This window comes from Mya arenaria, chromosome 10 (assembly GCF_026914265.1).
Source record: "Mya arenaria isolate MELC-2E11 chromosome 10, ASM2691426v1".
In the NCBI taxonomy this organism is placed as follows: domain Eukaryota; kingdom Metazoa; phylum Mollusca; class Bivalvia; order Myida; family Myidae; genus Mya; species Mya arenaria.
In genome coordinates this window covers 59,305,593-59,317,640 of record NC_069131.1, presented here as the reverse complement: position 1 = coordinate 59,317,640, position 12,048 = coordinate 59,305,593, and the positions used below count along the sequence as shown (strand labels likewise).

The following is a 12,048-nucleotide window of genomic DNA, read 5'->3' as shown; positions in this document are numbered from 1 at the left end:
AATTACATAGATGACAGGAAAACACAGTGTTGATTGTTTTGTTAAATGTAGCATGATATTTTCAGGATGGCTTTTTCATTGTTATTTATTTTGAAAATAATTTTCAATTTGATGTTTTAAAAAGCTTATTTTTGTTATTGAAATCTATAGCATCCCATGTTCTTCCTTGAATTATTCGGAATAACGTAATTCGTTGTCTGTATTTACCTTTTGCCTGGCAGTTTCGGCAGTTATCCACGCCTTTTTATATGAGAAGCTATTAACTATCACAGGGGAACTTGCTGACAGAAAAGCATCTCAGTTGTCACTATGTCATTGCAGTTTTTAAGATTTAGGTATACTACAATGACGCCTATTTATTTATTTATTAAAGAATTGTACGGTTTGTGACGAATAACAATTGTTAAAAGAAAAATATTTTTCAGCCATTGAGTGGTTGATGCTTATGAATGTCAAACTTCAGATCTTACAGAAAGTTTGGGACTTCCTTTTTACGACAATTTCTGTAAAGAGAGACTAAAGAGAGACACTCGAATGTTGGATTTTCTTGTAGATTTATTTGTGCCCTTTTCGAAAACAGGGAACCAAAAGCCGAATTAAGAAACAACCGTAATCCCTAGGCCATTAAAATGGAAATACTTATTGCGTTCCTTCTCGACTAGATCGTGAACTTTTATAAGCATGTAGCTGTCAACAAGATTAAGTTTTTGTAAGTATGAACTAGATAAGGGTGAATGCTGCCATGATATATATGTAACGCTGAGGGTCCGCGTACGTTGATGGCTAGCACGGTAATATTCACGCCTTACATCCCTAGGCCGTTAAAATAGACAGTATGTTTGGGTTCTTCCTCGACTCGATCGTGAATTTTAAAAGCATGTAGCTGTCAACAAGATTAAGTTAAAGTAAATGTACGTATGAACTAAATAATGGTGAATGCTGCCATGATATATGTGTGACCCTGAGAGTCCACTTATATCCATGCGTAATATACAGGATTGTTCCTGGAGTTTTCACGGTATTATTATGAAACGGAAAAGAAGTTTAAAAAACATGTAATTTAAAAGTTTTATTCGTATAAAGGAAAATTAAATATAAGCTACCAATTACCTATGTTGAACAAACATTAGACAAACAAGAACAATAATAGTATAGTGAATATAAGCAAATATAACTTCTCTGATTAATAATGATTAACATATTCATACATTGTCTGAAACTATAAATCGTGGACAAACAATAAAAAAAATAAAAAAGAGAAGAACAGTTAAGGAGAAGTTGTTCTGCACTGTAATGGCTATACAATAAAGAACAAAAAGACGTTTTATACAATCAATTTGTAAATGAGTATCTTAAAATATCATGGTATACGGATTATGTTCCCAATGTATTCAAAACATGAGAAGTGTCAACATAATCACCTTTAGGTATATCCAGACTTGATAGCCACTACAAATAATACCAACACAATAACTCTTTCTGTGCAATGAAAAAACAACAAAAAAGGTAAAAAATAATTTGTAGACTCCTAATAATGTTCAAAATATTGGTCTAAAGTCACTTTTTGCTTTTTAAATTATGGTAATGCTGACCAGCCTCATACCGATGTAAATGTTGAAATTGCACAAAGAAAATCTCACAAACTGTTCACACATATGTAATTTTAAACATTGTTTGCTTAAATCATCATGTGTTTATGGATGTTTTTCAATATACTTTGCTTGTTTTGAATGACCGAATGATACAAAATATATTATGTATCATAGTACAGTATGTTTCTCTTAAAGTTTCACAAATGTCTCTTCATGTTACTGTTAACGTCATATCATGTCCAAATAACATTAACAATCAGTAAGAAAAAAACGTTTGAAAAAAAAGATCACAAATTTACTCAAACTTTCGGTTTTGAAGATCGGTGTGAAGTCGTTTTACTAAAATAATTAGCATCAATAATAACCCTTAACAGTATTATAGGATGAAATCAAGTACCAAAGCTATGTACATGCTAGTCAAAAAGTATAAAATTGATACAAAATATACATATAACACATACATGTATTTGTACTTGCAAAAGAAATGGGTCAAAAACAGTATAAAATATTACCAATGCATACAAATCTTGATTATCATATAAAGCATTGTTATTGGGAGCAATCTGCACGTATTTAAAGCATTACGAAATGTAACAAAATAAGATGAATAACTGGCTGTCCATGCAATATAATGCCAAACCTTTATAAAGATGTTTTGCAAAGGGGGGGGGGATGAAATCATATATAAAACAGCTATTTAAATGACAACATAAATTCTGCTGACAAAATTGGTGTCAAAAATTTGTTTTAAATGTTCCATGGATGTATTTTAAAAATGACATATTATATTGAACTTGAATGTTTATATCTAACATTAAACATGGTAACCTCTGTTTCTATTTGACTACTGTAGTTCTTGTGTGTTTCATTGTATGATGAACTCAGAAACAACGTTATTGCAAAACATCATCAACTCGTCTGATAAATGATCAAGCTTGAGTATTCAAATACTTAACTTTGCTTTCTTCAGTGTTATGATGTATATCACTTTAGGGTGAGTGTGTTATCAATGAAAATCTGAATAACTAACGTTTCAAAAATTAACATATTTGTTCTTTAAGTGAGTTATGGATTTTTTTCTATTTGCTCATGAAGACCACAATGACATCGTGTAACATGTAATATGATTAAGGATGAATGGCATTTTAACAATTCATAAAAATAATACAACCATGCATACTAGTATGTGTATGTTTAATAGAAACTAACAATAGTTACATAATTCATACATGCACTGTAAATGAGTAAACATTTCATCACTCACATCTAATTATTTTGATGTTTATTAATAAGAAAGGTAAAGTGGAAGTTAGTGCATGTTTTCCTTTTTTAGTAATACACTTATAAAACGGATAACGGGACATATTTTTGTTCATAACTTCAATGTCATTAATACATATACAACATTGGATTAAATACAGTTTAGCTTACATCTGTCCGCTTTCAAATAATTGCATAACATTGTATAAGTGTATACACAGTGCACTGCACCAAACACAAATACATAATACTATTTACATTGTCTATATTGTTAAATATCTCCAGTTTTACACTCGAGAGCAGACAGGACAGCACTTTAAAGTTGCCCCGTGTCATCGCTAAAGTTGGCGTAGACGTCGAACGAACGAAGATACTCCGAAACGCATCCATGACAGAACACAAATTGTTCCTGGTAACACAAATAAACACAGGTTTCCAATTATTTAGCATATAGTGCATATATATGTGTTGCATAATTGAGCTGTGCCATCTTCGTATTAGACAATACTTAATCAACGGGGCATCATTTCCATCAATACTTTAAAAATGTAGAGATTTTCGAACGAATAGATAATAGTGATACGATATATTATATTATATTTATAGTATCCTTTGTTCGTTATGGTTTGATTGATAAGATGATTTACTAACCTGATTGGGAATTGCCAGCCTCCGCGTGGTTTTGACCTTCCTTACAGCGTTAAGTACACTGACTTCATGTTCCACGGCCATTTTGTGGAGAAGCAACGAAACCACACAGAACAGACCGCTCTTGCCCGCACCGTCACTTTGTTAAAGAAATTTTGATTGCAAATAATACTAATAGTTACTTTTCACCTTAATAAATATGTAGTTATGCAATAATTTTAACAGATCCCATTTGTCATTGCCATGACATGACATACAGATTATAATGACTTACAAATACATACATGTTACACCTATTATAATAACTTAGAAAATCGAATATGTCACACCAAGTAAAAGGACTTAGAATTAGGTTCATGTTACACAACTTATAATGACTTAGAAATACGTACATGTTACACCAAGTATAACTTAGAATAACGCACATTATTTCAATCTGATTTTTAGCATTTTTTATGCCTTTAGGGTACATTTTGAGATTTCTCGCAACTAAAACTGCACATACCTATAATTTTGATAATGTTGGTGTTGAATGGTAGCGCTTGCAAGGGTGAAACTAAAACTTTAATATATAAGAAATATTTTTACTTACAAACAATGGACCAATATCGGTCCGTCGTCCTGCTGCTTCATGACATTATCTATCACGTTCAGAAATGACAGGAAGTTTGTAGTTGACCGTGGTATGTTCTCCATTTCATCCCAGTCAGTAAATTGAAGATGTGAAATGGTTCGATAAGTGCTCGTCTAAAACGGTAATCATTTACACGTTAGCTTTTAAGAACAATTTGTGTTATTTAGATTCAATATACAAACAATTGTCGATTGCACCAATGTACATGTTATCTAGTAAATATTCACCTTGTGTATTGAATGTTCAACTACTGTACAAACTACGTTTCCGTCAAATTGTCTGCAGATGAAAGGCCAGTGTCACAACAGGGATCATACTTTATAAAATATAGTATGTGGACAATCAGTGGACAGGAATTGTCATAACCTATAATTTTAGTATATCAGTGTGCATTTATTTAGTAAGTGAAACAATTAAACTATTGTTAGTACTACATCATACCCCTTTGTGCTGTATTGTCAATGTTCGTTCTGCGTAGAATATTTTATTTTCCTCTCTGGAGCAGCTGACTTGGAATGTTCCCTTATTCAAAACTTCTTGGTTTGCCGCAGGGTAGTATATCCCAATATTCTGCACCACGTGTTATTAATAAGGAGATCGCAAACAAATTGAAATAGCATGTTACTGTATTGAATTATTAGAAGCCACATGTTGATGCGAACATTTTCATAAATATACTGCATTAAACTGTGTGATATTTAGTATTTGGCCTCGTCAAATAATTTGTTAAAGCCTGTTCGAGATCTGATAAAATAACCATATGTTATAATTTATTAAACTAATTTCTTGATTTGCCGGCTCAGTGAATGTCTATTAATCTATGGTTTATGATGTTAATACGATCCTTGCAATAAAATCGTATCCTACCTTTTGTTTGTCCATGTCAGCTTCGAAACTGACGATACACGAACACCTCTCTTGGACAGCTAGTGTCAAAAAGTCCATAACCGTCTCTGGTAGTGGAGTTTGTGCTACCAGGTAGCGTTTCTTCATTCTGAAGCTCTGTTAAAAGCGAACAACCACAATCCGAAATACTGATGGAAACGTTTTAAAAGCTAGACACAACATTGATTTATGACGAAGTACATGATGGCAAAGTACAGGTTTTTAACGACACGTTTGAAGAATTTAAAAGAAATATAATTTACCAACGAAGGAAACTCGCTTACATGAATATAAACAGCATTGATGTAGTCTGACGCTCCTGGTTTTAGGTTCAGGTAAAGTCTTGGTCTGTTTTCATTACCTACAGGAAAGAAAAATCATCAACATCAGTTTTATTTAAAATGTACATTTTTTTTTAGTATTTCGGTGCAAATGTTTGACTAATATTTCTAAACGATCAAAATTAATTGAGACTAAATTTTGTTAAACGATTACGTAAACACGCGTCTAGCCCACTTAAGCAATTTACCCGGGATATCGGCGCGTGCTCTGTTTTTACTCAGGTGCTGTTTATTTCGGTCAACTGCTTCTGTTTCATCTTTAGATCGTGTCTCGACCGTATGCTGAAGTAGCTGGAATAGAAAAAAAATCAAAAACATATATAATTATAAGACCATATTTGAAATTGTACAGACCTAGAGTGGAAGTATCATTACATGATGCAACATACTAATATACGTATTACTGAGTATTACATTCGGATATGTCAGCTACTCGTATTTCAGATTATTCTCAAACATCATGGACAGGGCAACATTTAAATTATGCAATTTACTTTTGATTGGCTTTCTTAATTGAAAAAAATATAAAAAATAAACACACACACTGACTTTTCCGTCCAGACTATACTTCACCCTTCCAACACCAATACAGAGGAAATATTGGAAGACCAAATTGTTAGAACTAAGAATAATCACATACAAAATGGGTGCCACTTTTATTCCAGCAATCTTAACTGTCTGACGTCCCGTTTCAGACTACCGCCTACAACTCCAATTAGTCAGGCCAGCGACTTGTGTCGGACTGACTTATGATGAGCTGAACCGAGTTTTAATGCAAGTGCAAGGAATCATGTTCATTGAATCTTGGAATGGCAGAATACAAATTTGCGGCTTGCGCATACCTCTTCAGAATTACTTTAGGTGGGTCGGTATACAACCATTTTTTAGCTGAATATCATTTATTTACTGAATAACAAATGTGAATGATTAAATGATCTTAAGATTTCATGTTGAATACTTTGAATATTTCTAATGCTTTTCATCTACAAGGTACGGGTCTTACACTGTCCATATTTACCCTAACTGTCAACGAAACATTAGTCAAATCAAAACAGTAATTTATCTTTGAGTAAATCAAAAGCACTCTGAACAAATGCGCTCAACCTATTGTTTGTGCACACTGACTGAATTCACACCATCAAACGATGAGATAGCACAACCTTGTATATGGAAAAAATGAACAATTATAACTAAGGGAGACAATCGTGAGGCGATTACATCAAACTAATTATATATAGAAAAACAAGAACGACATAGTCAAATAAGATATGCACGCTGAATAACGTTCCGGTCCGTTTCATTGGGCTGTCGGCTTTGCTTTAGAAAGGCTGACCAATAGTTGAGTATGAAACATGGGCTCCCTGCTTGTGACAGATTGCCTATAGTAAGCTTCTAAAGTACATTTAAAATAAGTTGATGATAAGGTATTTCATCATTCAAATGAAAAAAGATTGTTAAACATAAGGTATTCGTGCATGCAGTAAAATCAATAAATTCATTCATCAGTATTTAAAAATAAACCCAACTTTGATCAACTGTACCTCAAACTGTTTATTTAGTACTCGTGTCGTGTGTTTGTTCATGTACTCGTTGAAGTTCTCTCCCTTGATTTGTTTGCAGTCGAAAGGAAGTGAATACACCACGGCGGTGTGCAGAAACTGATACTGCCCCTGAAACGTAAAAATGACACGCATAAACACTCATAAGAATGTGATGTCACTCCTGTTAGTACAGCAGCGAGGCTATGCTATACTTTTTTAAATGATATATATATATATATATATATATATATATATATATATATATATATATATATACATATATATATATATATATATATATATATATATATATATATATATATATATATATATATTTATATATATATATATATATATATATATTGTCACCATTTATAGAATGGGACTCGTTTCGTTGCAGTTAAATTGTATGATAACCAAAGAACCAGTTTCAATAACATGTGCACAATATACCTTTTATATGATATTTTATTAATGCATAAAATTTAGTTGCATAGTGTGAACAAGCTTAACATACGCAGTTAGTAGAAAAAGCAATAAGTTAACACAGCCATTATACGAAATGATAACATGAGGTCTTCAATCATGATGGTATCATTTTCGAAATCAAAAGAATCCGCCTATATAAAATGCAAAAATGTACTCTGATTTGATTTACCTATGTTATGGTGTTAAGCAATAACAGCTTTCTGCAGCTTTTTTGCATAAATATTCATAACACATTATATCTCACCAGTGTCTGAACCATATTCGGCCTATTCTGACGCATTTTATGGACGCACCCGGGGATGTCAATGGCTTTCTCGGCTTCCCCTTCTTTCGTCAGTATGTCCAGAGCAATGTAGGTGCCTGTTCTCCCGACACCAGCGCTGTAAAGTAAGAAAAGAGGACAGTATTGTATCAAATAAAAAAATGTTAACCAGTTGATATATAATTATTTAACAAGAATATATACTTAATTCACTTTTCTGTTTACACATTTTCATCTTTTAACGTCTGAACACGTACCAACGTATTAATCTGAGTATCACTAGAAGTACACAGTTTTTTAAACATAATTCATTTCATTAAAATGCTTTGAAAAACAAATATTTACCATTTATAATACAATGAGGATTAACCCAAAGAGCTAAAAATTGTTACATCGCTCTGTAATTGCGCTATTTATATTTTAACGTTTATACGGACCTGCAATGCACAACCGTTGGTCCATTCAATGTACTTGGCGTACTCAGAACACGCTGTCTGAACTCTATCATCGCAGTAACATCGTCGGGTATTGCTTTGTCAGGCCAACACGTGAAGTGCAAATGGTGCAACGTTCTTTCCTCGGATCCCTTCAGATATAAAATGGTCCGAGTATGACACTTTTAATATGTGTTTATTATTAAATTTAAACCTTCGTTTGTCCCCGAGGTTTTGCTATCAATTTCCATGAAGTAGCCCTTATACTAGTATGTTATTGTACGATGTTACATTTTGCTGAATGCTTTCAGCAATGGTTTCTTTGACTTAAAGTCCCACTTTTACGTGTGATATATATTCTGAGTGAGGTTTAGGGACGGAAGTTGTAAATGATCGTACGTACGTATGATCTTCTGGCAGTTCAATCGTTGTGTAAATTGAGTATTTACAATAAGTTTGCCGTGAATTAAAAAAGATCAAGACTTATTTTGAACTTGTGGTAACCGCCTAGTGCGCCGTCGATAAAGAGGTGCAATGCTATGAACGAAAAAATTCACATGGAAATGTTTGATAATTTGATAAAATTTATTGAAATTATACATGAGGATGAACAGAAAATAATTAGAGGAAAAACATTAAACTTTGTTTTTGAGTTTGAAAACTGTTAAAAGGTAGAGCTTTTGCAAACACAAAACATGCAAGTTACAAATATATAATATTCATTCGCGAAACTAAAGTTCATCAATGTTCCGTAACCTCCTTTAAAGCGGCTGTTTTGTACCAGACATAACAAAGTACTACGGACATTTTTTACCCATAGGGAAATCTGATTATTTTATTTCCTAGCCACGTGGATATATACCTTAAACATTATCTCTGATCATATATATTTACAGAAATGAACAACAACATACAAGATTTGGTGTTTCCAAGATGACGCTTTAATTGTGTATCTGTTTCTTGTAATTATAAACTAAATATATATCATATATATAGAATTAAGCATTTAATGGCTCTTCAAATATTTAATACACAATAGAAACATGTCAATATGTCTTTCCATGACATAGTACAGTATCATCTTGCCAAACATCCTTCGCAGTACCTTCAGTACTTTGAAGTGCTACTGGAATTGTCCGTGTTGTTCGTTTGGCATTTTCTTCCATCTGATTATTGCATGATTCCTTTCTTATTTCCTGTTTTTCATTTATAAGCGGAAATTTGTACATTTAGTAAGAGTAGTGACCAAACATAGAATTTGTCATATGATCATATAAGCATAATACAGTACACCATCAATGCCTTCATACTGTAAACGTCTCTTAAGTAACGTTAAAATATGTATAATTGGTTTTTGGTATCTGTTATAAAACGAATTATACTTTTAAAATGTACTTGAATTGGTAAAGGAAAATATGATAAATTATCCAAAGATTAATAAGTAAAACTCGCTTCATAAACACGGATTAATTTTTACAAAATTGTAAATTATTCATGAAGAAAATCTTAATACAGGATGTAACTCAATCTAGCTGAAAATATAATATGGGTAATTATTATACTTTGGTCATGTCACCAAAGGCTTTAATTACAGTGAATATGGGTAATTTAAACCAGGAAGAAAATGAGCGTGTGACTACCGTCTTAAATATGAAGGTTTTTAATGATAAATGCTTTACGGTCAATTTGGATGTCATAAATTTGCAGTATCATCTTGCTGTTTAAATTGTTTTCGTCTCTGTTCGTATTATATTTAAACAAAAATGAAAAAATGTCTCAATTTTGTCACTTTTGAAATGATCGGGCAGAATATTGAATTAGATAAATGTGCAAAGATCATGTATCAATTGCGTTCTTCACAATAATTAAGCTTAATCAGTTCACTAAAATAGTTAAACTTTTACAATCAAGTACAATATCAGATTATGTTTACAACATTATTACTTCTTTGATCTTTTATAAAACAATAACTTGGCATGAGAGTAAAAGTCTACGTTAATGCTATCTGTTAAAAATAATGATATATTTAGAGGAAAGATCTCATCAAACATTAACCCTGGCTTCAATGATAAACTATTTTTAAGAAACATTAATAATCACTCTATGATTTTAAATAATATCGCGTGCTAACAGACCATAGTCACTGTAAAAGTCATTCGGATCGGCATCGTTTTGGTTTTATTCATTTATTAAAGAACAATAGGTTGATGAACCGATCCAGATGAATCCTACACGTGTTTTGCACTATTGTTTTGCACATTTGATGTAAGTTGCATTATTTGTTTGTCGAAGATCAACGCCAAATATGTATCCCTCCACTAAACGAACTTAGCGGCTGACAATGATCAAAAAGTATCTTTTTATACAAAACACGAATTTATTGTTCATCGCTATTATTGCATTTCAATTGTCTCATTATAAGGCCCTTATAACATATCAACTTCAACTCTCTTAGTGTGATTGAGATACGTGTAACTGTTAAATTTCGTTTGAATTTGCATTGTCTTTAAAACGCACTTTATTTGAGAAAGAAACACACACACATATATATATATATATATATAAAGGCATATCTTAGCCTTAGGAACGTGTATAATACTTAAATAAAATAGCTGACCTTTAAAACATTTATATAATTTATGCACACCCACCTTATATAAATTGTAAACCAATCTAGCACAGCAATTTCATATCATGATAATTTTTATGGCATTGTCATGTCACAAAGGGCTTTATTTACAATAAGCGTGGGCAATTTGTCTATTTAAACTAAGATTAAAGTTTCGAGTTACGGTAAAGTTTCTCTCATCAGAACTATGAAAGCTAAGTGCTGAAGCATACAAAGTCAATATAGACAAGTGACAACCCACCTCAATAAAATTACTAAAGCATGCACTTTGTAGAAGTACTAAAGAATGAAAATAAAGTTAGGTAAGAAATTATGTTCTCTCTATGGTCTGATGTCAGATTATATTCATTAAACAAAAGAGGAAAAAGTGTCTTAAATATAGATCAAATAATTGTATAAACCGAAGTGGCTTTCGTAAGTGATGCATCATGCGATTATCTTATTTTATTACGATATGAACTATACTTCATTAACGTGAGAACTCGGAAGATAACGATACCATATTTTTTATCAAATTAATTGTCTCGATTATATCAAATTAATTCTTGACGAGTGATTTTCTTGAAGCACCCAATACGCCAAAACGTTTAAAAAGCAGCCTCGGTATGACTGGGACCATTTTGACAGCGTATTGACCAATGGTATTAGTCCATTGTCACTTAGTACAGTATATGCTGTATTACTTGTTTATGAGTCATAAATAAATATGCAATGACATCGAATAACAGAGAGAACGTGTCTACTCACCATGGTCACTGTGAAAGCCCTTCGTGTAAACTCGGCATACTCATCCTCCGAGCAGCTCTCCACCTTTATATCGCCATACTTCCTAGTTGTCCCAGGATTTGGCCAATATTGCTCGCATTTAGGAGACTGCAATAATACACCAATAACAAAAGCCAACATATATCATTCATTATACTTTAAGGTGTAAACGATAATCAATATACCTATAGCAGTTCATTTTCAAGGAAACAACCCTCAAAATGCATACGTGTTCTCTTAAAAAGTATACTAGGTATTACAGACGTTTTCATAATTCAAGCTGTCTCCTGGACGACACTCACTTTATGAAGTGATAATTAGGAATCATACGTCAGCTTCTGAAGCGGACAACGAAACTATTTGAAATTATAATTATACATGCATAAATCACATGACTTAAATGTGTATGTTGACCTATCGAGTTTCCAACATTCAACTTTTAGAACATGTGAAATGAAATACTTTTTGAAATACTGTTGTTTTATGTGACTATGGGAACAGTTGCGTACAGCTTGAAAGCTTCTATTATTTCCGACAGACCATTTACATACTGTTTTAATAATTCATG

General features: G+C 32.3%; 1 protein-coding gene across 5 annotated transcripts in view; it reads right to left on the bottom strand.

Annotated features, from left to right (window-relative positions):
* Positions 1–1,054: 1,054 nt before the first annotated feature.
* LOC128206218 (protein draper-like) overlaps positions 1,055–12,048 on the bottom strand; it is a 62,588-nt gene continuing 51,594 nt past the window's right edge. For all 5 annotated transcript variants that reach the window (XM_052908541.1, XM_052908543.1, XM_052908540.1 and 2 more), the window contains 11 exons: positions 11,463–11,588; positions 8,090–8,238; positions 7,635–7,770; positions 6,902–7,030; positions 5,549–5,651; positions 5,304–5,380; positions 5,002–5,136; positions 4,576–4,704; positions 4,093–4,247; positions 3,504–3,639; positions 1,055–3,261 (listed from right to left, as the gene is read on the bottom strand). In XM_052908541.1, the coding sequence (XP_052764501.1) occupies positions 3,169–3,261; positions 3,504–3,639; positions 4,093–4,247; positions 4,576–4,704; positions 5,002–5,136; positions 5,304–5,380; positions 5,549–5,651; positions 6,902–7,030; positions 7,635–7,770; positions 8,090–8,238; positions 11,463–11,588 (1,368 nt within the window). In that variant the 3' untranslated portion in view covers positions 1,055–3,168. The remainder of the gene's footprint in view (positions 3,262–3,503; positions 3,640–4,092; positions 4,248–4,575; positions 4,705–5,001; positions 5,137–5,303; positions 5,381–5,548; positions 5,652–6,901; positions 7,031–7,634; positions 7,771–8,089; positions 8,239–11,462; positions 11,589–12,048) is intronic.